This window comes from Rattus norvegicus, chromosome 2, assembly GCF_021556685.1.
Source record: "Rattus norvegicus strain SHRSP/BbbUtx chromosome 2, alternate assembly SHRSP_T2T, whole genome shotgun sequence".
Lineage (NCBI taxonomy): Eukaryota > Metazoa > Chordata > Mammalia > Rodentia > Muridae > Rattus > Rattus norvegicus.
This window is the reverse complement of record NC_141535.1, coordinates 185,358,197-185,382,977: the sequence shown is the minus strand read 5'-3', so window position 1 is coordinate 185,382,977 and position 24,781 is coordinate 185,358,197. Positions and strand designations below refer to the sequence as shown.

The following is a 24,781-nucleotide window of genomic DNA, read 5'->3' as shown; positions in this document are numbered from 1 at the left end:
TTTTTTTTTTACCTTGATTACCTTCTGTGATTTCTAAATTCCACATCTGAGACCAGTAAGATGGCTCAGGAGATAAAAGGGACTTGCTGGTCAAGCCTAGCAACATGACTTTGATCCCTAAGACCCATGTAAGGTGAAAGGGCAGAACTGACCACAGAAAGGTGGTATCTGACCTACAAAACTGCCACCCATGCCCACAAAGATCCTCCATGCACACATACACAATAATGATTGACTAATTAAATGCCACATCTGTGATATTAAGAGGTCTCTAAACTCTCCCTTCTCCACGCCTGCAAAGGAATGGCCACCAAGATAGTCTTGTTGTAGTCAGTGGTAGTAACAGTGCCTTGCTGCTGGCGCTCATTATATACCAAGCACTGAGTTTAGCAATTTACATAAAATGTACCTCCAGAACTCGAACAGATATTTTTATTCTTGTTTTAAGGATGAGAAAAATCGAGATTACAGAAAGTTTACAAAAAACTACTTGATTAATGCCAGATCCAGGATTTACTCTAGATGTTTAGTTCCAGTGTCTGTGCTTATTTCTTGCCAGCTTTTAGGATATTTAATAAATTTTATAATTAAAGAAAAATGACTAATTTCCACTTCCTGTTTTTCTCTCACTCTTGCCCCCAGGAGGTATGCCCCCGGTCCTCAAAGTTGGCCACCTTCTTGTCACTTTGGGCGCCGGGTTGCAGGTGTGTGCAACAGCTTCCACTTTCCGGTCAACCGGAACCTTTCCCAGAGCGGCTGCTGCTGTGTGGGTCGTGCCTCGGCGGAGTTCCTGGGGGTGGTGCTCGACCAGAGTGGCGGCGACATTATCCAATAGGAAGGGATATTACTGGCTTAGGAGCCAATGAGGAGTCTGATGAGGAAGAATCGGTGATCTGAGCATGGAGGTACCGACTTGAGGCAGCATGGGTCTCTGTCTGAGGTGGCGCCGGCTTGGGTTCCCACTCCCGGGGTTCCGCCGCTGCGAGCTCCACACAGTGCGTGAGGTACGCCAAGCTCCCAACCATCCAGCCCTGCAGAGTCCAAGAGGGCAGGCTGTCCAGCCTCCCCTGGACCCTACTTCCCCATTCGGAAATGTTTGATCCCTTTGAATCCCCAGTTTAAGACCTATTGTCACCCAGTCCCCACCTTAGAATCAATGCATCTTAAACACCCATAACCCCTACGACCCCCATTCCGGAGTAGTGGAACTACTCCCCGTGATTCCTCCTAACCTGTCTTTCCCTTCAGGCCCCTATACCAACTCCTCCACATTGGTTGGCAGAACGATTTGGCCTTTTTGAGGAGCTATGGACTGCTCAGGTGAAGAGATTAGCAAGTATGACACAGAAGAAAGCCCGGACTATTAAGATATCACTTCCTGAAGGCCAGAAGGTAGATGCTGTTGCATGGAATACAACCCCTTATCAACTGGCCCAGCAGATCAGGTATCAAGCCATCCTCTACCTACAGAATTATCTTTCTGTCCTTTTCTGCACCGGGCCAGGAAAAGAAAGCAGCTTTTTGTTTGTTTACATTTTTCTTTGTCTTTGTTTCCCATCAGAAAGGTGTAGTCTTTGGGTAGGGAGAGGGTTAGGATTAGAGGTCAGTCAGTCACAAGCATAAGGACCTGAGACCTGAATTTGATCTTACAATCCACATAGTGAAAGGAAACTGACTCAAAATTGTCTTCTGACCACCCCCCACACCCTGTGCGCGCGTGCACACACACTCTGTAGCATGTGTGTCCCACCCATAAGTAAACGAAATAATAGTTTGGGGTTAAAAATAAGAAGGGTGTGATGGCATGTGTTTGTAATGCCAGAACTGGATAGGCAGAGACAGGCAGATCCCTGAACTATCTGGCCAGCCAGCCTAGCCTGCTGGCCGTGCGCCTTGCCAAAGACATGATTGTTGGCTCTTAAGGAAGAAGACAGAATACCTACTCCCCCAGAAAAGCATCTTTAAAAAAAAAAATTATTTTTCCAGCTGATCTTGTTGGTGCACACCTTTAATCGCAGAATTCATTGGCAGAGGCAGGTGGGTCTCTGCATACCAGGCCAGCCTGGTAGATCGCCTGAAGTTCCAGGACACCTGGGCTGTGTAGAGAGGCCCTGTCTCCAAAAAAAAAAAAAAGTTTTTGTTTTTTTTTTTACATTTGTGCGAGCGCGTGCGCGCGCGCACACACACACACACACACACACACACACACACACACACACACACACCAGACACATCCTTATCCAATGCTCACCCGTGTGCCTCAGCATGGCCACACAAATGCAAACCACAGTGTACATGTGGAGGTCAAAGAGCGACTTTTGGGAGTGAGTTCTTTCCCTCCACTGTATAATTCCAGGGATTGAACGCAGCTCATCAAGCTTGGAAGCAAGCACCCGTACCAGCTCACAAACATTTTGGGCACCCCAACTTTGAGCTGTCTTGATCCTTTTTCCTCCACTTCCTAGCTTCTAAGATTAGAGGTGTGCACGGCCATTTATGGTTATGTAATGCTGGAAATCAAACCCAGCTCTTTTTGCATCTCAGTAAGCGCTCTCCTGAGTGAGGTCTTTTGTTTTTGTTTTTTTTGTTTTTTTTTTCAAGAACAACTTTAGTTTAAAAAAAAAAATTCCAGGGCAGGCAGCAGCTGCTCTGAATAAAACAAGGAGAGAAGAGGGTAAAGCCATGCTGTTTTAAGTTGTCATGGAGGTCAGAAGAAGTAAAGGGGCAAGAAAAATTGTGTCTTTGTAACTCTGGCCACAGAAGTCTGCTGAGACCCAGCCATACCTTGTAGTGGCTTCCAAAGAACTCTGCTCCACACAGGAACTGTGCTCGATACTCCCTCTATTGAGACTGCCTCAGCCCAGCCTGGCCTTGAATTTAGGAAAAACCCTCTTGCTTAGGCCTCCCAAGTGGCAAGGTTACATGTGTGAGCCACTGTGCTTGGATAGCCTTTCTTGCCAAGCACGGTGCTATAGACCTGTAATCTTAGCACTCAGAGAGCGGAGACAAAAGACTCAGAATTCAGGGCCAGCCTGGGCCATATAGCAAGACCTGTCTTTAAAACGGAGGGTGGGAGCTTTTTTCTTAAGCATTTATCTTTATAGTTCCAGAGTTTCTGCCTTCCCAAAGGTTACATTGGGGGAAGAAATAGTAGGTCTTATCACTCTGGAAACTTATCTCCACTTGGCAAATTAGAGGTGCTGAGAGATACCACCCCCTGCCCTGTAGAATATAACACTCTGTCTTCATCCCCACTGCCCTCCTACTGCCGCAGTTCGACACTGGCTGATACTGCAGTGGCTGCTGAAGTAAATGGAGAACTTTACGATCTGGACCGACCCTTGGAGACAGATTGTCACCTCAGATTTCTGACATTTGATTCCCCAGAGGGCAAAGCGGTAAGTTTCTTCCATATGGTGAGCACCGAGCCTGATTATCTGAGTGATCTTTAAACAGGAAAATGTAATTGTTCTTTTGCTTCACTTTCTCAATTCAAAAGTGGGAAGGAGACCTGTCACAGACAGATTATTCCTTAGGAGCCTGGAAAACCTTGAGGAAGGCTCTATTATTTATTTATTGATTGAGTGATTGATTGAACATTGGTCTACTAAGCGAATGCCTTGTGTGCTAGTGAAAGGGAGACAATGCTGAGAAACAGGATAATGTCCTAGTTAACCTCTCGGTGCACACAGTGTAAGTCATCTGTGACTCAGTTCTCATGGCTTCCGTAACTGAACACAAACCAGGGGCCTTCTGCTTCCTTCCTTTCACGTCAGTCCAAGCATCATATGAACCTTGTTTATTAGAATCCAGAAAAAAATGTATTTCTTTTATCATCTAGATGTGAATAGTGAACCAATCCAAGAATAGTTCCATCACAGTAGATTACGGGAACAGAAAATAATGGCACTCAGGCATGCATATCAGACTGCTGGGACAGCCACAGCCACTGGGCGAGGCCTGGTTATAACAACAGCACACACAGCAGTATCAACAGCAGCAAAACCAAAAGTCTAAGGAACTGCGGGTTGGTTTTGTTCTGTTTTGTTTTTTTAAGACAGTGTCTTGCTATGTAGGCCAAGTCCAGCCTCCAGCCAGAGCTTCCCCACCAGTGAGAGCATCCAGTTAGGAGCCACACTTTCTGTAGTACACACTGAAGCCCCGAAGCTCAAAGGAGCAGCAAAGGCCAACAGCCTGGCCTCCTAGTCCAGGAGACACTGAGGATGTATAGGGTGGACCCACACTTCCCTCAGTAGCAGAAGAAACGATACTGGCCCTCTGCTTCCTGTAAATGTTTTTTATTGGGGGCTAGAGAGATGACTCAGCAGTTAAGAGCACTCGTTGTTCTTCTAGAGGACCAGGGTTCAATTCCCAGCACCCACATGGCAGCTTATAACTATCTGAAACCCCACTTTCAGGGAATCCGTGGCAGCAGACATGTATGCGGTGCACATACCTGTGCAGAAAGGCAAAATACCCATAAATAAATAGATATATCATTTCTTCTTTTTTTTTTTTAGATCTTTTTTTTTCTTTTTCATTTTTTTTTTTCAGAACCGAGGACCAAACCCAGGACCTTGTGCTTGCTAGGCAAGTGCACCACCGCTGAGCTAAATCCCCAACCCCTCGTTTCTTCTTCTTATTTTTATTTTCTGTATACATGTGAGTGCCTGTATGTGTTATGTGTTTACATTCATACCTGGAGCCCATAGAGTCTACAAAAGACTGTCAGATCCCAGGAAATCAGAGTTAATAGGTGGCTGTGAGCTACCTGGTTCAGGAACCAAAACTAGGTCCTTTGTAAGAACAAGGTTACTAACCATTGGCCCATCTCTCCAACCCCCATTTAAAACAACTTTTTACTATTTATAGAACCCATCTCTAGACATCTAGGTTCTCCATTTCGTGGCGGTCATTAGAGCAGCCTTTCCAGCTTTGCCAGCAGCCTCTCGAGAAGAGCCTCAGAGCTGGTACTGGTAAGAGCTCAGACTTCGTTCTTGCGAATCCAGGTGTTCTGGCGCTCTAGTGCCCACCTTCTGGGTGCAGCAGCTGAGCAACATCTGGGTGCTGTTCTCTGCAGAGGTCCAAGTACAGAATCTGGCTTTTACCTTGATTTCTTCCTGGGAAAAGAACGGTGAGCAGTCCAAGAAAGGAGATTGATTCTGGGGTGGTTTCTGGGATCTTGGAGCAACCTTAGTTTAGAGGAGAAGCTAAGAGATCTTCTAGGCACCAAACAGAAACTCCCATCCCTTCTGCAGTGGGTCTCTCTTCTGACTGCTGCAATTCACCTTTTCTGGTCTTCATGAATTCAGGTGTTACCATTGTTCGTCCGGCATTCCTCCTTTCAACACACACTCTCTCCCCTTCCCTCCCTCCCTCCTTCTCTTTCTCATTTTATAGCCCAGCCTGTTCTTGAACTCATGATCCTCCTACCTTGCCTAAATAGTACTTGCCGAGGATGAGCAAGGCCCTGAGTTCAATCCCCAGCACATACACTTAAATCTACACAGACTATCTACACTTACTTTCCTATTTATGTTTTCTCTGAGTTTGTCTTTGCCAGTAATTACAGATTTGTCAATGGTCAGGCCTTTACCCCTGGCTAGCATGTCATCACTTAGGGGTTGTGTCCAAAGAAGCAAGCTAGTGATGCTCCTTTTCCAGGACAGTCCGCAGCACGGAGTTGCCCACTTTAGAGCGGATTTGCCAGGAGATCATAACTGCTGCACAGCCTTTCCGAAGGCTAGAGGCTTCCCGGGGTCAGCTTCGCCAGCTCTTCAAGGTGACTCGGCGGTGTGCCAGAGGGACCTGATGAGGCTGGAAGAAAAAGGGTAACTCCCCAGGCGTCCTAGCGGCTTCACAGTCCTTGTCTGCCTTCTCCTAGGATAACCACTTTAAGCTTCATGTGATCGAGGAGAAAGTGACAGGCACGACAGCAACAGTGTACGGGTGAGCCTTGTCAAGAGGAAAGAAAGCAGGGGCACTCTGAGGAGGCCAGACCTGGGGTAAAGGGAGGTGATGGCAGAAGAGCCGATCTCCAGAAAAAGAAACGGGAGGAGGAGTTTACTTTTGTCTGCCATTGCTCTGTCAGTTGAAGCCCTCAAAGGGAGAAAAGGAAGCAGGAGAACCTAGAGAGCACTGACAGGCCTCCTTCTCTCAGGTGTGGCATGTCGGTTGACCTGTGCCAGGGCCCCCATCTTCGGCACACAGGACAGATTGGAGCACTGAAGCTGCTCACGGTGAGTCGTGGGGTCAGGGTAGGGTGGTACTCCTGTTATCACAGGAGAGAGCTGGAGCATGGAAAGGGTGATCCTTTCTCTCTCAGTCCCTTCCCTGTTCTCATGGCTAATGAGGGAATCTAGGAGAAAGAGGGTTCTCTCTACTCTGGAATCTCAAGGTTTCATGGGAGGTACTGAGTTTCACAGTACATACTGGAGCCCCTGCCAGAGTCCAGAATTCAGTTTAGACTCTGTAGTCTGGATCAGCATTAAGGGAAATAAACAAGAGACCATGAGCAGGCTAGATAGGGTCATATGGGGGTGGTGACACTGTTTGACTTGGGAAAGCACCCAAGGCACAGGCCTGCCTTCCCTGAAAGTGCTGTCCCTCAACTCTGTGTCACTGGACAAGGTGGAAGCTACCAGGTGACAGGTGGGTGTGTAGAAAAGACCCCCTGAAAACTCAGCCGAAAACTGCACAGTTGGGTCTGCCACTAATGAGGTATGTGGCTTTGGCCAAATCTCCTCAGCTGATGCTTGTGTCTATAAAGTAAAACTGACTATTGCTGTGGCACTGGTAAAGCTGCACCATAGGAACAAAGCCAGATAGCACAGGTGAGAGTGCTTAAGGGAAAGGCTATGATTTGTCAGTTCGTTCAAGGCAGGCATGTTCCTGTGATGCCAGCACTTGGGAAATGGAGGTCCTCCTTGAGTCATACATCAAGTTGAGATCAGCTTTGACTGTTCAAGACCCTGTCTTACAACATCAGCAAAGGTTTTTATTAATATTGGGTTTTTTGGTTGGTTGGTTAATTGGTTGATTTTGGTTTTTGGTTTTTCGAGACAGGATTTCCCCTGTATAGTCCTGGCTATCCTGGAATTTGCTTTGTAGACCAGGCTGACCTCCAACTCACAGAGATCCACCTGCCTCTGCCAAGTGCTGGGGTTGGAGGCTGCACCTCCACGCCGGCTCTGACTGATCCTCTTAAAGGCAGAGGCATTTGGAGTTCATGTAGCTGGGAGTAGAGTGTGGTGTGGAAGATTGACTTTCCTAGCAGCTGTAGGGAGTATTGATAAGGAATGGTGGGCAGGCTGACATTTGACCATAGTTTAGTTTTTCTAATAAGTCATTAATTAGGAGATGGAACTAAACGTAAGAGGACAAGGGTGCCGTGGGCAGTGAGAAAAAGGTGTCTGTGTGACATTACATCTAATACATACATATATGCATACATACATACATATATGCATGCATACATATATGGGATACATAAAAGACAAGATCAAGTAAGATGCAATCTTATGGGTATTGATGATAGGAAAAGTAATGAGATGAACTGATCTTCACATACACACACACACACACACACACACACACACACACACACACACACAACCTACAAGACATGATCCAGGTAGCCCAAGGAGAAACACGTAATCCTATGGGTGAGGTGAACTGATCTCCAAGCGGTGGCCTCTAAGCTGAGAGCCTCAGAGACTTGTCAGGTAGAGCCAGTGCCTCTGATCCGCTTCATCTTCCCTTTGCCTCCCTCCGCCCTCTCAACAGAACTCCTCGGCCTTGTGGAGGTCCTCCGAAGCGCCTGAGACACTGCAGAGGGTATCAGGAATTTCTTTCCCCAAGGCAGAGTTACTGAGGAATTGGGAAGCTCGAAGGGAGGAAGCAGAGTTAAGAGATCACAGACGCATCGGGAAGGTAGAGAGCACAGAAGAATGGGAAGGGGGGTGAGGGGGAAGAGACGAGGGGATGTGATCTGGTCTTCTGTTGGGTTTTTATCTTGAGTTTTTTTCAGTTTTGACTTTTTTAGACAGGTCTCATGTAAACTGGTCTGACTTCCTGCTATAGCCGAGAATGACCCAAACCCTTGACCTTCCTCCTCTCCCTCCCAAGTACTGGGATTAAAGGTTCAAACAACTACCCCTGGTGGAAGAGTGTGACTGTCATCTGCCAGAAGACGCAGCCAGCAGGAGCAGCTCTGTCACTTGCTTCTACAGTCCCAGAGCCCTCCCCCTTGAGTGACAGGCTATTCTTTCCCCAGGAACAGGAGCTCTTCTTCTTCCATGAGCTGAGCCCTGGGAGCTGCTTTTTCCTGCCACGAGGGACAAGAATTTATAACGCCCTGGTGGCTTTTATCAGGGTAAGGATACAAGTCTAGGGGATGGGATGGAGCCAAGGAGTTTGGGATTGGCTGAAGCTCGCTGGCCTGTGCCTACAGTTCCAGCACCAAGATACTGAAAAAGAAGGATCGTGAGTTTGAGGTCAGCCTGAGCCATGTAGTAGGAGATTTCTGTCTCAAAGGAAAGAAGGAGTAGGGAGTGAGAGCCTAAGTCTTGTAGAGTCCTGGTGACCTTTAACAAGGTGTTCCTGTTGTGGTCTGTGGTGAAGCAGCTTAGAGAATCAGCATGGCTTTGTCAGCATGGTCCGAGTCCCCGAGGGACTTGCAAAGCTTTTTCTCTCCTCTCCACCTTTGCAGGCTGAGTATGCCCGACGAGGTTTCTCAGAGGTGAAAACTCCCACGCTGTTTTCTACAAAACTCTGGGAACAGTCAGGGCACTGGGAGCATTATAGGGCACACATGTTTTCCCTAAAGCCCCCAGGCACTGATGGTGTCGACAGCTCCCAGAGTGGCCATCCTGCCAGGTGTCCCAAAGACACACTTGCTCTAAAGCCCATGAACTGCCCTGCACACTGGTGAGTTGGGAGCCAGGAGGCCTAGCTCCTCCTGGGGCTGGGATACAGGTCACCAAATGTGAAGTGACAGAACATACTTTGGAGCTGGGCGAGGCGACGCACGCCCTTAATCCCAGTATTCTAGGCAGAGGCAGGCAGATCTCTGAGTTCAAAGCCAGCCTGGTCTACAGAGCTAGTTCTAGGACAGCCAGAGCTACAAAGAGAAACCCTGTCTCAAAAAACCAGGAAGGAACGAAGGAAGGAAGGGAGAGAGGGAAGGAGGGAGGGAACCTTGGAAAGAATAGTGAGGGATCTAATTTGGGCCTTGAATCTATGTTCAATAGATTCCAATAGATTCCAGTTTAGCCAAGTGAATTTTGGGAAATTATTCTATTTCTTGAGCATTTGTGTTCTTAGGTAATGTCTTTTTTTTTTTTTTTTTAAGATTTATTTATATATGAGCACACTGTAGCTATCTTCAGACACACCAGAAGAGGGCATCAGACCCTATTACAGATGGTTGTGAGCCACCATGTGGTTGCTGGGAATTGAACTCAGGACCTCTGGAAGAGCAGTTGGGTGCTCTTAACCACTGAGCCGTCTCTCCAGCTCCCTAGGTGATGTCAAGGCCCTGTACCCATCACAAAATATGGACAGTAACTGATGTCTACTACGGTGTGACTAAGAGTTTAACTCTTTTTTTCTACACAGGGGTCTCACTATGTATCCCTGGCTCACCCCAAACTCACTACATAGACCAGGCTAGCCTCAAACTCTGAGGAGAGCATGCTGGGAGGGAGAGCATGCTGGGAGGGGGAGGGTGGCAGCTAGGATTGCAGAGAAAATGGGCACTCAGTGTTAGGCGTGGTGGCACACAGCTATAATTTCAGAACTGGGGAGGCAAAAGCAGAAAGATCATGAGTTTGAGACCAGCCTAAGCTGCATAGCAAGTCCTAGGTCATCCAAGGCTACATCCTAAGGCCAGGGCTCCTTTTCCCTATGGCCCTAATCTGTTTTCATCCCAACCTCAGCCTGATGTTTGCCCACCGGCCCAGATCCTGGCGAGAACTGCCTGTGCGGCTGGCTGATTTCGGAGTCCTGCATCGTGCGGAGGCCTCTGGCAGTCTGGGAGGATTGACGCGGCTGTGGCGCTTCCAGCAGGATGATGCTCACATCTTTTGTGCGCCCAGTCAGGTGGTTTTCCTTGCTCTTCAAAAGAGTCAGCTTTCTTTGCCCTTTTTTAAAGACAGGGTCTTGTGTAATCCAGGCTGGCCCCAAATGTACTATGTTACTGAGGATGACCTTGAACTTATGGTCCTTCCGCCTCACCTCCTGAGCAGTTGAGATTTCTGGTATGTGCTACCATGCCTGGATTATACAGTGCTGGAAATCCAACCCAGGACTTCATCCACAGGCCCCAGTTGCCTTCTTTTACTGCAGTATAGCTACTCCTCTGGTTTTCCCTGTTTTCCCCCCAAACTACCTATCCCTTCTGATTTCTAGTTGGCATACAGCTCACACCCCGGTTTCCTGTCTCCAGCTGGAAGCAGAGATCCGGGGCTGCCTTGATTTTCTCCGGTCTGTCTACTCGGTTCTTGGTTTCTCCTTCCACCTGGCTTTGTCTACCCGACCACCCGGCTTCCTAGGGGAGCCTCACCTATGGGACCAGGCTGAGAAGGTGAGTAAGAGGAAGGGAAGCCAGGCAGATAAACCGGCTCCAGGGGAGAGCCCGGGATATGTAGCAAGGTCTTCAGAAGGCATAGGTATGGGTGTTGATTTTCACAGGTGGGCACGTTACCTTGCTCATTAGTTTCCTGACACATTCCTCTCATCTGTTCCCTCTAAGGTCCTACAACAAGCCTTGGAAGAGTTTGGAGAACCCTGGAACCTCAACCCTGGAGATGGGGCGTTCTATGGGCCTAAGGCAAGCTGGAACCACACTTAAGAGTTATATTTAGTTCTCTTGGTTTATTAAGTTGTATCCACAAAGAATTGTTTTAGACTGTGTAGGAGCCAGGCAGTGGTGACATATGCCTTTTTTTTTTTAAAGATTTATCTATAGCCATGCACAGTATGCACACCTTTAATTCCAGCAGCATAGGCAAATGGACTTCTATGAGTTCAAGACCAGCCTAATCTACATGGTGAATTCCAGGCTAGTGAGGACTCCGTAGTGAGACCTTTTTTCAAAAACAAACAACTTTGGAACCTGTATGGTGTAAGGCAAGGGCAATTCCCAAAGTTGTCCTCTGCCTTCTACAGTTTCACTCCATGCACATACACACAAAGTAAATAAATGTAAAAAAAAGTAATGATAATTTAAAATATAGGTAACCAATATAGCTGGATAGTGGTGTTACAGGCATTTAGTCCCTGAGTTCGAGGCCAGCCTGGTCTAGAGAACAAGTTCCAGGACTCCCAGGGCTACACAGAAAAATCCTGTTTTGAAAACCAAAAGTAGGGGTTGGGGATTTAGCTCAGTGGTAGAGCGCTTGCCTAGCAAGCGCAAGGCCTTGGGTTCGGTCCCCAGCTCCGAAAAAAAAAAAGAAAAAAGGAAAAGAAAACCAAAAGTAGGGCTGGAGAAATGACTCAGCAGTTAAGAGCACTGACTGCTCTTCCAGAGGTCCTGAGTTCAAATCCCAGCAACCACATGGTGGCTCACAGCCATCTGTAATGGGATACAATTAAAGAGAGCGAGAGGTGGGAGTGGGATAGGGATAAATAAATAAAGATGGCAACAGTATACTCCCATACATAAAATAAATAAATATTTTTTAAAAAAGAAAACTAAAAATAATATATATCTATATAGATAAGTAGGTATGAATCTTGTTACACTCCTACAATCCTAGCACTAAGGAGAGTAAGACAGGAGGATGTTGACTTCAGAGCCAAACTGAAACACATAACAAGACCTTGTTTAAAAGTACTAAGGGAAAAAAGAATTCTGTCTCTTAAAAAGTCAAGAGTTGGGCTGGAGAGATGGCTCAGAGGTTAAGAGCACTGGTGGCTCAGAACCATCTGTAATGAGATCTGGCCCCCTTTTCTGGCCTGCAGGCAGAATGCTATATACATAATAAAAAATCTTTTTAAAAAAATCAGGAGTAGGGGGCCTAATGTGATGGTTCACTGCATGCCTTAATCCCAGCACTTAAATCTTGGAGGCAGATGTAAGCAGATCTCTGTGAGTTCAAGGCCAACCTGGTCTATATATCAAGTTCCAAACCAGACAGGGCCACATGGTGAGACCCTGTCTCAAAAGACAGATTGGGTTCATCTCAGTTGGAGATCTGGGTTTGATGCCCACACCCACATCAGACCATTCACAGCTGCCTTACAGTAGTGCTTCAGAATCTGGCACCTTCTCCCAGCTTCCATCGGCACACAACCACAATGCATGCACATGCACTCGAGCACACACAACAGGGGTGTGTGTGTGTGTGTGTGTGTGTGTGTATGCATGTGTTTAATTGTGTCCCCCCAATCCTGGCCTGCGTAGTTTCTGCTTGTTAGGGTTTCTACTCCTGGCCTATAGGCTCCAGTGTGGATGCTGCCTAGATGTGCTTGTGTTCTGATGTGCATTCGGCCGGCAGAGGAATGCTCACTAAGGCCCGTGCAGGACACTTACTGACGATTATTCTACAGCTGAGAAAAGAACTAAGTTAAACCACCGCACACTGATCGTGGCTCGGATGTGATAAACGGCAGGCTGAGGGGTAGTCACATGGTCCTGGGGAGAAGCTAATGCCTCGAAGCCAAGTATATTTTATCTACCTGTGTTTGTTTTTTGAGGCAGGGTTTCTGTGTGTAACTCTGGCTGCCCTGGAGGTCTCTGTGTAGACCAGGCTGGCCTTGAGCTCAGAGATGCACCTGCCTCTGCCTCCTGAGTGCTGGGGTTAAAGGCGTGTGCCACCACTGCTGAGCAAGATCCTGTCTTACAAAAAGGGACCGGAGATAGAGTTCTGAGTTAGGGGCTTACTGTACAGACCGTGAGGACATGAGATCAGAGCCCAGCATCCACCCAAAAGCTCACCATGGTCTCATGATTGTCTGTAACCCCATTGTTGTCGGTTATATAGGAAGCCTGCAGGCTGCCAGCCTAGCGGGGAGAAACTCCCCAGTTTCAGGGAGAGACCCTGCCTGTCTCAGGCTCTCCTGCTGCCGTGATCAGATACTCTTGCTAAGAGCACCTTAAGGGAAGAGAAAGGGTCTATACTGCCCCATAGCTCAGGCTCGAGTCCCATTGAGGCCTCACTGCACCACAGTCAGGAACAAAGAATACTGGAGGGCGCAGGGCCTCAATGTTCCACTTCATCCAGTCCAGGCCTCCTCACAGGAAACGGCCCCACACACAGTTAATCTAATCAGAATCCCTCAGAAGCTTGGTCAGAAGCCTATCTCCTAGGTGAGTCTAGATCCTGTCAACAGTCGACACTAACATTACACTGCCTCCAGGGAATGAGGCCAGAGAGCAGTAGAAGACACAGGATACTCGGCTCTAGCCTCAAGCACCTGTGTACAAGCAGGCACACTCACACAGCAATTAAGAATAAAAAGTGGGGTTGGGGATTTAGCTCAGTGGTAGAGCGCTTGCCTAGCAAGCGCAAGGCCCTGGGTTCGGTCCCCAACTCCAAAAAAAAAAAAAAGAAAGAAAGAAAAAGTGAAATGGTTCACGTGGTTGACCGAATAAGGTAGTGTTCCAGATCAGCCAGAGCTGTGTAACAATACCTATTCACACCAGAAGCTGATGACTTCTGCCCTTGACCTCTCTTACTGTTCTGGGGCCAAAAGCTGATGGCTTCCGGCAATGACCTCTTACTGATAGCAGCAGGGTAAAAGAAACTAGTTACTTGAGTTCTTTGACTCAGAGACCCCTCACTGGCCAGGTGAGAGCTCAGTTCATAACTCCTCATGAGTCAGAGAGGAAAGAAAGAAAGCCAGGCACAGATAGACACATGCACACCAGATGAAACAGAAAAAGACTACACTGCCACTTCGTCGTTGTTCTTAGTTTTTATATTTAACGTAAAAACTTGCATCATTCAGCTGTCAGGTAGACATTACAACAGGATAATTGGTGACACGATTTTCTAAGCACTGTTAACATCCATGCGCTCAGAGTGAGTTTAAGGCGACACTTCCTGGCATGGCGGTAACCTGCAGTCACAGCAGAACTGCCTACATGTCTTTCCATTAGGACCAATCCAACAGCACTCATCGTCTGTTCTGGGGCCATGAGCTTGTTATAAGTTTAAAGCAAGCAGCAGTTTTGTCAACAGACAAGTCATCTGCCTCGTGTCTTACGATTTTGAAGTCTTCTATAAACCAGCCCATCATTTGTTTTCTGTCCTTGCACCTATAACAAGTTGTCCATTCCCAGTTTATGATTTTTAGTTACCAGATGGTGGCCTCATTCCTAACCTAGAAGGAATGTTTTCCTTGGTTATAAATTTGTTTCGAATCTGTTTTCTTTTCCTAGTGTAGTTAGCCCATGACACATGGAGGTTTCCTAGAGCCATTCGCTATTTGCAGTTTTTTTTCTTTCTTTAGGGGGCTTAAGATTACTCGTGTGGATTTATGAATTCTAAAAAAATCATTATCAGGGATTATGAAATCACCAGTTTGTCTACACAGAATTTCTACATGAAAGTTCATCTTCATGTTGATCTGCAGGAGAGCTGCCCAGTGGGGTGGGCTGATACCCAGGAATCATTAGGCTCTGTAATAGTGACAGGAAGGGCGTGTCTCTGAGGATCTACATCCTAGAGCTCACCCACGGCAGCCATGCAAAACTGTGGGCCATCTCTAGGAAACTCACTTGTTTGACATTGCCTTTCCTACCGATATGGATTCCAACACCCGTCAGTGCGCACACACACACACACACACACATATGCACACACACACAGAGCGGGAGGGAGGGAGAGAGAGAACACGAGAAATAAGTCAAGTAAGCAAGCTGTAGCTAAGAGAGGAAACCCTAAGGAGAACAAGGCAAAGAGGTTTGCATGGGACCAGTTGAATCTTGGACTGATTTCCATGGTGGCATCAGTCTTTGCTTTGGCATCTGTGGCATGTGACATGGTAGGTGGCCCTGAGCAGTTGTACAATGGCAGTGAGGGGAACTAGAGAACATTAGAGCTGAGGAGGGTGGTAGACGGGGGATGGGACTGTGGTTGAAAAGGGGGCTGCAGAGCCAATCAGGATGGTCAGAGTATAGACGGTCACTGAGGGAGATGATAGGCTGTGGTGCAGCATGGGTGACGTAGGTCTCAGAGGAGAATTCAGAATTAAGAGGCTGGGGTATGGACAGTCCCTCATTAGGTGGAGAGGAAGGAGGATTGGCTGTGTGGGTGGACGGCTCTCCTCACAGGGACAAGATAGAGGACATTGGCTAATTAAGCCAATGAAAGCTGTGGGGTCTGATTCTCTCCCCTCCCTCCTTCTAGATTGATGTGCACCTCCATGATGCCCTTGGCCGGCCCCATCAATGCGGAACAATCCAGCTTGACTTCCAGCTGCCACTGAGATTTGACCTACAGTACAAGGGGTACAGCACCCGCCTGCCTCAGCCCCTTCTACCTTGGCCGCTCCTCACACCCCACCGCATCAGAGATGCTTCTTGGTGATGGGAAGGTGATTTGGGCTGCCCAGCATTTGCACTTTCACCATTCGCTCGCTCCTTCTCCTCAGGCCGGCGGGGGCCCCCGAGTGTCCAGTCCTTATTCATCGGGCAGTGCTGGGGTCTGTGGAAAGGCTCTTGGGAGTGCTGGCAGAAAGCTGTGGGGGGAGATGGTGAGTCACCGGACACCAGCGTGTTCAGAGAGTTCATGCCTTAGGTTCTGGTCTCTTATCCTGTGTATTTCCTTCTCAGACCTCCCTACAGCTATGCCTTAACCTAATGGCCAAAGCCAAATGAATAACTTCCTGCCCCATTTCCTGCCAACAGGCCCCTGTGGCTGTCCCCGTTCCAGGTGGTGGTCATCCCTGTGAGGACAGAGCAAGAGGACTATGCCAGGCAGGTGAGTTGAGAGCAAGATGAGGAACAGCAGGGCATCTACCATGCAGCCCTGGTCAGAGAGGAGAGTGGAAAGGCCTGAGAGGCGGCCTTCCCGTGTGCTAGACATTCTCCATCTAAAAACTGAATCCAGCCTTGGCTTCCTACTGAGACCCTTTCTGAATAGTTAGATGCAGGCCAGTTGGTAGCATATTTACCTAGTAAGCAGAAAGCAGTGCGTTCAGTCCCCAGTACCACAGGAGCCTGCAATGCTAGCACTTGGGAGGCCAAAGCAGGAGATCAAAAAAGTTCATGTTTGTGCACAGGGCCACAGCCTGGGCTTCGTGAGATTGCCTTTAAAACTTAAGAATACACATGGGGTTGGGGATTTAGCTCAGTGGTAGAGCGCTTGCCTAGGAAGCGCAAGGCCCTGGGTTCGGTCCCCAACTCCGGAAAAAAAAAAAAAAAAAGAATGCACACAGACTAGAGTTAGACCGCTGGCAAACAGCCCAGAGAATAATCGCGGGTTCTTCTGTGAGAAGCACACCAAAAGGTTTTAGGTCAAGGATGGGAAGGGCCTGTGTCTCAGAGAAGAGGCAAGCAGCCAGCTCCAGAGAGCACTGGGGAAGGCGGGGGTCGGGGGGGTGAGACAAGCAACTGACCATCATAGCTCAGGCTTCTGTTCAGATTGACTCACTGCAGTCTCTGTCCCAGGTGCAACAGTGCCTGCAGGCCGCAGGGCTTGTGAGTGACCTCGATGCGGACTGTGGACTGACCCTCAGCCGGAGAGTCCGCCGGGCCCAGCTTGCCCACTACAATTTTCAGTTTGGTAAGAGGGTTAGCCTTAGACCTCAGAGCCCCAAGCTCTACATTCTCTGTATAAGTCTGTTGTTTAGCTCTGTGTACATTACCTGGGCTGGATCAGAACCTGACTAATCTGCCTGCCTTCCACTACTCCTCCATCCTCAGAACAGTCTTCTCATTAACCCTACCCTAGGATGTTTCTGTAAGTTAATTAACCAGGCCAGCGTCAAAGAGGAGGAAACAAGAGAGGGTTAAGAAGGGATCAGTTGAAGCCAGGCACGGTAGGCACACCTGTAATCCCAGGATTTGCAGGAGGCCAGACGTGTGAGGCCTCTGTGAGCTGTGTGTGAACTGAGAGCGGGGCATGGTGCTCTGGTGGAACACTGGCCTCCAACGAGTTTGATCCCAGCACAAAAACCAATCAAGACATTAATTAGCCTTGTTTATTGTTATGTGGGTGGAGGCAGCTCTAAGGGACAAGAAAGGCCTAAGGGAAGGAAGTTGTTCCCGGCTATTCAGCCTCTGAAGGCAAGAAGCAGAAACTCCCAGCCAGATTGCCTGACTGGGCATCACACATGCCCGTTGCCTTGGCAGCACTAAGACCAAGCTGCGCCACAGCCCCGCCCTGCAGTTTTCCCCTTCCTGTACTGTCTCACACATACAGTTTTTCTTTGTGTGTAGCTCTCCATGTTTGTTTTTGTCTGACGGGCTCCTGACCTGCTGATAAGGCAGCCCGAGCCTGGGACGTTTCCTTATCTCCTCAGAATGCACTGACCACAGCGGGGCAAGCACATGTGCTACCATGGCCAGGCTCTGCTCCCATCCTTCCCAAAGATTCAGGATTTTGAAGTTTTGCAAAGCAAAAGGAAACAACCCATAGAGTGACCTTTTTCTTGGGTTTGTGAATCTCTCCTCTCCTGCAGTGGTTGGCCAGAGAGAGCAGAGTCAAATGTCAGTGAACGTGCGCACTCGAGATAACCGGCAGCTGGGGGAGCGAGGCCTGGCTGAGTCAGTGCAGAGGCTGCTGGAGTTACAGGACGCCAGGGTCCCCAACGCAGAAGAACTGTTCTGAGTGATGTTCCCTGGTGACGTCCACTCGTGAGAGCCGTCCACCTTTTCCACAGGAGACCCTATCCCACATGGTCGCCCAGCATGTTCCCGAGTCATCAGAACTGCTCTCTGAAAATAGACATGGTGTAGGGCTCCCACGGGAAGGAATGCTGTATCACTTAGATAGAAGGAGAATAAAAAATAAACTTGAAGCCAAGGCTCTGCCTTCATCTGACTCTGATGTTTTGTCTCCCTCTTGTCCCAGACTTGAGGCAAAGGGATGCTGAGGCCTCTGACCAGCAAGGGAGGTACCTCAGGCAGCCATTCTCCCCATCCCCAAGTAAAATTCTTAGTGCCCGTCCCCCCACTTCATTCAGGAGGGTGCCAGATCCCCTCTCTATAAAGGACAATACGCAGGAGGGAAGCCCAGACACAAGTTAAGGGTGCAGTGCCAACTTGCTCCGTGGTTCTCTGCATCAGTTCTGAGGGGTCTCATGAGTGTCCCCTCCATCACCTCCACTCTTCCCAGGCTAAGGAGGCTCCTGGAGGCTGGGAGGCGTGACTGTAAGGGGAGGAGCCGCTGGGACTGAGTCATGGCAGGAAACAGGAGGGAGGGCGGGAGATAGCATATAAAGAGAGACAGCAGGCCTTGAAGTTCACAGCGGCAGTAGCAGCAGCCAGAGGAGCAGGCTTGCAGCAAGTGGCCCAGCCCCTTCAGGTCTAGATCTGCCTGTGACAACTGCTGCTGGGTGACCCGTGACCAGTTCTTACCCCAGGATGGGGACCATACGCAGCTCAGCCTTGATCTTGGCCTGCTTGGCTCTTGCTTCTGCTGCCTCTGAGGGAGGTGAGTTGGGGTGGGGTCAACAGTTGGGTGACTGGCTTCCTCTATATGAATGTGTCACTGTGAAGGAGGGCTGGGGTACCCGAACCTTTAACCATGGAGACCGGAACAGGAGCAAAATTCCCAGAGGTAGTTGCTAACACAAAAATTGGAGTCGAATAGACAACACGAGACAGGTGAGTTTACAGAATGAGGGGCCTCTTGTCTGAACATGTGAGGAGAAAAAGAGGCCCTCAGGCTGCTGAAACTCAGTGTCCTGAACAGGGATCTCTGACTGGCTCAATCTGGTTACAGGACAAATTAGGGGCCCATTCACACTCACCCTCTATTACACACATACGCACTGCTTTGAAGTCCTAACGCAACGAAATACCAACTCTGAACAGGATGGGGACTTAGATTTTTCCATAGATAGAGCCTCGCTGTCCTGGCTCCTAGGCTTGTGCCTTCAGTTCTGCTCCAGATGCCCAGAGCTCTAAGTCATCTGGCCAATGAGATGGCTTAGTATGTGACAGTGCTTGCCAACAGCCTGCTGACCTGTATTTAATCCCAGTTACCCACATAGAAGGAGAGAGCTGACTCCCACAAGTTGTCCTCTGACCTACACACATGATCATGGTGACACACTGGCCCCTCTATACATAAACAATATTTTTTAAGAAACCAAGAATAAGCTGAGACGGAGGAAGGCGCTTAAACATTGGCTGGACATCCTACCCAAAGGCCTGAAATTTGCTAAAGGCCTATAGGAAGAGGTTTGGAAAGAGGCGGGCCCTTGAACCCTAGAAAACTGTCAAAGCACTGACAACTGGATGGCAGCCACAAGCCCCAACCAAGGGAGATACTGACAGGAAATCAGACCTCCCTTCCCAGCCACAGGTGACATTCCCTTCAGACCCAAACTCGGGTTTCCTCAGAACCCAGGCACTCACTCAGAAGGGAGGTGTGTAACACAGGCAGTTCCTCCCACAGCAGTCTTTCCACAGTTTTAGCCTCTGCAGCCTCCCCATCCTTGGCCCAGGACCAGAAAAGGATCCCTCAAAACTGCCCAACTTGTTCTTGCTTCCTCCAGCCTTCAAGGTTTCAGACCAGAGAGAGATGAAGCCAGAGCACCTCTTCCAGCACCTCCATGAAGGTAAGAGCCCAACCTCCTTAGCTGTCCAGGTCAGATGAGGACAGGAACACTATGGCTGGTAGTATTTGTGGGGAACAAGCTTGTGACTGGGCGTCTAGGAGAAGTGGTGGGCTCTGAGTGTCTCCTCTTTTGCCTCTAGTAGGCTATGCAGCACCCCCTTCCCCACCACAAACCCGGAGACTCCAAGTTCACCACTCCGAAACTTCTCCGCATGACCCTCCCCTCTTTGAGGAACAAAAAGAAGGTGAGGTTGCCCCAAGCCCTCAGTTACCCTCTAGTTCTCTAGTCTGTGTACTTCCTGCTCTTCAGGTGGTGGGGAGGGAACCCCCTTCCATACTGTCTGCCTAGGATGCTCACACTGCCTGTTCTGTAGTGCAGCCCCCTTCTTCCCCAGAAGACATCCCTGTGTATGAGGAGGAATGGCTCACTTTCCTAAACCCTAATGTAGGTAAAGGTGAGTGCTTCCCTACTCCCCCAGCCCACCCCACCCCCACAGTGACCTCACTGACACTAGCCTGACCTCCACTACCTTATGCCCTCCCCTATCTTGTAGTGGATCCTGCTCTCCCTCAAGAAGCCATCCCCCTGCAGAAAGAGCAGCCCCCTCCTCGAATCCCAATTGAACAGAAGGAAAGTAAGTGGCTCCCTCTTTTTTTTTTTTTTTTTCTTCTTCTTTTTTTTCGGAGCTGGGGACCAAACCCAGGGCCTTGCGCTTGCTAGGCAAGTGCTCTACCACTGAGCTAAATCCCCAACCCCTAGTGGCTCCCTCTTTACCCCAGAGCACAGAGCATGGGCTTGGGAAGAGCAGGTACAGCATGGGACTTACTCTCAGGGAGCTGTTTACTTCTCCAAGCTTCAGTCTTATCTGTGCATCTGGTAGAATGCTTGTCTGGCCAGACACAGCCCTGGGTTTGATCTCCAGCACTACGTCAACTGGATGTGGTGGCACTGGCATGAACATCAGACCTTCAAAGGTTATTCTTAGGCTGGCCAGTGGTGGCACATGACTTTAATTCCAGCACTCAGGAGGCAGAGGCAGGCAGAGCTCTGAGTTCAAGGCCTGCTTGTTGTATAGAGCAAGTTTCTGGCAGCCATGGTCAGCTTTCTTGAGCTCAAGGCCAGCCTGGAACTCATACATGAGGCCTGGTTTTTTTTTTTGTTGTTGTTTTTTTTTTTTGTTTGTTTGTTTTTCTTTTTGGTTCTTTTTTTTCGGAGCTGGGGACCGAACCCAGGGCCTTGTGCTTCCTAGGTAAGCGCTCTACCACTGAGCTAAATCCCCAGCCCCATGAGGCCCGGTTTTAAAGAAGGGCGGGAAGGACAGAAGGAAACGATGCCTGCTCCACAGCTAGATGAGTAAATGATATAAAATGGCACTCATTTTTTACTTGCCTCTCTGCTGAGTTCCTTCGTGCATGGGAACTAGCGTGAGCCTGTGTTTTAGAGGTGCCCATCCACCAAGCCTTTTGCTCACGCGCCTCCTTCTACCCCAGTAGACCCACCTGTCCAACATCAGGAGGAGATTGTTCAGTCCCGGCAGAAAGAGGGTGAGTGACCGCATAGGTTTGTCTGGTTCCATGGTTAGCCCCTGAGCCTCAGGAAGGAGCTAATGCTCGCCTGCGGGTACGGGGTCCTGTAGCAGTTATCTTTCCCTTTCAGTGACCCTGAAGGTAAGAAGCCCAGACTATGTTTCCAATCCTCTCACTCCTTAGTGCATTCCTCCCACTGCTTTCTCTGTTCTAGAGAAGCCACCCACCTTGACGGGCCAGCATCCTCCAGAGCCCCGAACTTGGAATCCAGCCCGTCACTGCCAGCAGGGACGGAGAGGTATCTGGGGCCACCGGCTGGATGGCTTCCCTCCTGGACGGCCTTCTCCAGACAATCTGAAGCAGATCTGCCTTCCTGAGCGCCAGCACGTGGTCTATGGCCCCTGGAACCTGCCACAGACTGGCTACTCTCACCTTAGTCGCCAGGGAGAGGCCCTCAATTTGCTGGAGACCGGATATTCCCGCTGCTGTCGCTGCCGCAGCGACACAAATCGCCTAGACTGTGTGAAGCTTGTGGTAAGGGTTTGGCTGCTGCTGCTGGGTGTGTACATGCATGCATATGTGTTTGTGTTTGTGCGTGTGTGCGTGTGTGTGTGTGTGCGTGCGTGTGTGTGTGTGCGCGCATATGTGTGTGTGCGTGCATGTGTATGCATATGCGTGTGCGCAGGCTCCACACTCACCCTGGGTACGGAGCACAGGTCGTCTGTGCCACTTACTTGCCTACCTAGGGTCCTTTCCTGGAGCATATGAACTGTGCTGGGCTGACCCACCCCTCTCACTCTAGTGGGAGGACGCAATGACCCAGTTCTGTGAGGCTGAATTCTCTGTCAAGACCCGACCCCACCTGTGCTGCAAACAGCGTGGGGAGGAGCGATTCTCTTGCTTCCAGAAGGAAGCTCCTCGGCCCGACTACCTGCTCCGACCCTGCCCCATCCACCAGACTGGCATTTCCTCAGGAACCCAACTGCCTTTCCCTCCGGGGTTGCCCACACCGGACAATGTCAAAAACATCTGTCTCCTGAGACGCTTCCGCTCCGTGCCGCGCAACCTCCCAGCTACTGACGCCATCCAGAGGCAGCTGCAGGCTCTGACCCGGCTGGAGACGGAGTTCCAGCGCTGCTGCCGCCAGGGTCACAACCACACTTGCACATGGAAGGCCGTAAGTGGGCATCCCAGCCTCCTCGGGAGCCTATCTGCCTGCCCACCCAGCTCCAACTGCTGATTCTACAGCCATCCGTCCACATTCGTCTGCTTGTGACTGTCCGTCCGTCCGTCCGCCCGCCCATCCGTTGTGTATGTCATCCAAGTCTGTTCACCTTGAGTCTTCGTCCTTCCATCCTGGCCTCATCACCCGTGACCCCACATATGCATCTGTCTGTCATCCATCCGTCCAGCTATGGTCTCAACCGACCCTCTGTACCTACTGTTCCAGCTCATCTCCAGTGGCCAATTAGGAGCCTCATCTGTGTTCCTCCCTTTCAACCTCCCCTTTGACCCCTGGAGCCTCATCTCATAGCTGAAAGTGATAAGGTGTGGTAAGGAGAAGGGGCCAAGTAGCTGACTTCTGACCTCTGTCTCTCTGGTCCACAGTGGGAGGATACCCTGGATGGATACTGTGATCGGGAGCTGGCTATAAAGACCCACCCCCACTCGTGCTGCCACTACCCTCCAAGTCCTGCCCGTGATGAATGTTTTGCCCACCTCGCTCCCTATCCCAACTATGACCGGGATCTCTTGACCGTTGACCTTAGCCGAGTCACCCCCAACCTCATGGACCATCTCTGTGGAAACGGAAGAGTTCTCAGCAAGCAGTGAGTCCTACCCAGATCTTCTCCACACTCTTGCCTTTCCAAAACCTCCTCCCTTGTGTATACCCTTGGGGAGGACAAAATCATGACTTCCCAGTTCTGTTGAAGTTGTTGTTAGAGGACGGTTTATTTCTTTATTTTGAAGGAGTTTCACTCTGTGGTCAAGGCTGGTCTTGAACCGGTCTTCTTGCCCCAGTCAGTACTCTAAGTAATGGAGTTACAGGCATAAACCAGTCCTGACCCCAACAGGCTTTGGGTGCTGTGGAACAAAGACCCTGAGCTCTTCCTTTCTCTTGCCAATCACCACAGTAAACAGATCCCTGGCCTGATCCAGAACATGACTGTCCGCTGCTGCGAGCTGCCATACCCAGAACAGGCCTGCTGTGGTGAGGAGGAGGTGAGTGTGCAGAAGAAGGCTAGAAAGAGAGGTTGCCCTTCTTTTTAGTACCTCAAACCTGTTCACAGAAGTCAGGCTGAGTGGAATACATCATTTCTCAGAGTTCTAGAAGTCTCCCTTCCTAAGAACCTCTTGTCCCCGCCCTGGGCCTCAAGCTTCTGGCACTTCCAGATGTACACATCTGTCAGTGACAAGGAATCCCTCTGTGGTAGGGAAGCTTGCAGGATCTGGGCCTCTGACCAGAGGGTACCCACACCCAACCTCTGACGTCCCCAGCCCTGACTGCCCCTGCTTTACATTGCTCTCTCAGAAACTGGCTTTCATTGAGGATCTCTGTGGTCCCCGGAGGAACTCCTGGAAAGATCCTGCCCTCTGCTGTACCTTGTCTCCTGGAGATAAACAAGCCAACTGCTTCAATACCAACTACCTGAGGAATGTGGCTTTAGTGGCTGGAGACACTGGGAATGCCACTGGCCTGGGGCAGCAGGGCCCAACTGGGGGAACAAATGTCGGCCCCGCCCCTGGGTCCAAGGAAGAATGAGTCACCCTGAGCCTCAGAGGATTAGATGGGGTACCCCGCCCTACTCCACCCTCCTTGAACACTCATTACAATAAATGCCTCTTGGATTTGGCATCCTCATTGTCTTTAGCGCACAAACACGCCCTCATAAGCTCCCTAGGTCTGGCCCAGTGGCCTGCTCCCCTGACTGAACAGTTGTTCCTTATGTGGTGGGACCAGAGCTAAGTGACTTGACTTCACTTGGCATCATGGCCTTAATCAAATCTCTTAATAGAACTCCTCCCCAGTAGCTAGCTGTTAGTATTCAAAGAGAAGAAGATGTAGTGTATTTTGGGCCACAGCCCAACCTGCCATTTTATTCTGCTTGGGCTCAAGCCAGCATCTTGACAACTAATCACATGTTCTACCACTGAGGTACATCCCAGCCCAGTCTGTGTGGTCTCTGTGTGTTTGTGAATGTGCTTATAGTGTGCGTGTAGATATGCACATACATGGTGTGGAAGCCAGAGCTCAAAGTCCAGAGCCTTTCCTGGGCCCTCCACCTTACCGAGGCTCTCTCGCTGAATCTGGAATTCACCAATGGCTGCCACCCTGGTCCTGGGCTCTGAGGGCTGCAGAGATCCACCTGGCTGGGGACTTACAGGTCTGCACCAGCATGGCTGGTTTCACTTAGGAGCTGGAGGTCCCAACTCAGTGGCAGGCACTCACTGTCTCCCCAGCCCAAGCCTGACATTTAAGTCACTCCCCACTTTGGCTATTGTTCGGTTTGCTGAAC

At 49.6% G+C, this 24,781-nt stretch overlaps 3 protein-coding genes across 10 annotated transcripts in view; all 3 read left to right on the top strand.

The window, feature by feature from the left end:
• Positions 1–905, top strand: part of Rprd2 (regulation of nuclear pre-mRNA domain containing 2) — a 65,105-nt gene extending 64,200 nt beyond the window's left edge. The window contains exon 14 of the transcript XR_015657894.1: positions 643–905. The gene's annotated coding sequence lies outside the window, so the exon portion shown is untranslated. The remainder of the gene's footprint in view (positions 1–642) is intronic.
• Tars2 (threonyl-tRNA synthetase 2, mitochondrial) lies at positions 891–17,993 on the top strand. 5 transcript variants are annotated; one of them, XM_087624161.1, is made up of 18 exons: positions 891–1,004; positions 1,249–1,445; positions 3,275–3,398; positions 4,555–5,134; positions 5,665–5,782; positions 5,885–5,949; positions 6,161–6,239; positions 7,786–7,932; positions 8,276–8,374; positions 8,711–8,928; positions 9,939–10,101; positions 10,448–10,585; positions 10,754–10,831; positions 15,357–15,457; positions 15,601–15,702; positions 15,857–15,929; positions 16,619–16,733; positions 17,632–17,993. In XM_087624161.1, the coding sequence occupies exons 7-18, from the start codon at positions 6,168–6,170 to the stop codon at positions 17,778–17,780; spliced, it is 1,455 nt and encodes a 484-aa protein (XP_087480287.1). In that variant the 5' UTR covers positions 891–1,004; positions 1,249–1,445; positions 3,275–3,398; positions 4,555–5,134; positions 5,665–5,782; positions 5,885–5,949; positions 6,161–6,167; the 3' UTR covers positions 17,781–17,993.
• A 423-nt stretch (positions 17,994–18,416) lies between these two features.
• Ecm1 (extracellular matrix protein 1) lies at positions 18,417–24,120 on the top strand. 4 transcript variants are annotated; one of them, XM_087614504.1, is made up of 11 exons: positions 18,417–18,605; positions 19,675–19,737; positions 19,880–19,981; positions 20,111–20,191; positions 20,291–20,371; positions 21,228–21,281; positions 21,478–21,797; positions 22,066–22,440; positions 22,872–23,092; positions 23,399–23,486; positions 23,797–24,120. In XM_087614504.1, exons 1-11 carry the CDS (start codon positions 18,536–18,538, stop codon positions 24,025–24,027), a joined length of 1,686 nt encoding a protein of 561 aa, XP_087470630.1. In that variant the 5' UTR covers positions 18,417–18,535; the 3' UTR covers positions 24,028–24,120. The 4 variants fall into 4 exon arrangements, with proteins under 4 accessions (XP_087470630.1, XP_087470635.1, XP_087470631.1 ...); NM_053882.1 differs by having other exon boundaries at positions 18,429–18,605; positions 19,877–19,981; XM_087614509.1 differs by lacking the exon at positions 22,066–22,440.
• The last annotated feature ends 661 nt before the right edge of the window (positions 24,121–24,781 follow it).

Bases quoted from the DNA above. Each gene is read 5' to 3' on its own strand.
- Tars2 (XM_087624153.1), top strand. From the start codon at position 924: ATGGGTCTCTGTCTGAGGTGGCGCCGGCTTGGGTTCCCACTCCCGGGG. The intron at 1,446-3,274 runs GTATCAAGCCAT...CTACTGCCGCAG, and splicing joins CAACTGGCCCAGCAGATCAG to TTCGACACTGGCTGATACTG. The intron at 10,102-10,447 runs GTGGTTTTCCTT...TCCTGTCTCCAG, and splicing joins TCTTTTGTGCGCCCAGTCAG to CTGGAAGCAGAGATCCGGGG.
- Ecm1 (NM_053882.1), top strand. From the start codon at position 18,536: ATGGGGACCATACGCAGCTCAGCCTTGATCTTGGCCTGCTTGGCTCTT. The intron at 22,441-22,871 runs GTAAGTGGGCAT...TCTGGTCCACAG, and splicing joins ACACTTGCACATGGAAGGCC to TGGGAGGATACCCTGGATGG. The intron at 23,487-23,796 runs GTGAGTGTGCAG...TTGCTCTCTCAG, and splicing joins CCTGCTGTGGTGAGGAGGAG to AAACTGGCTTTCATTGAGGA.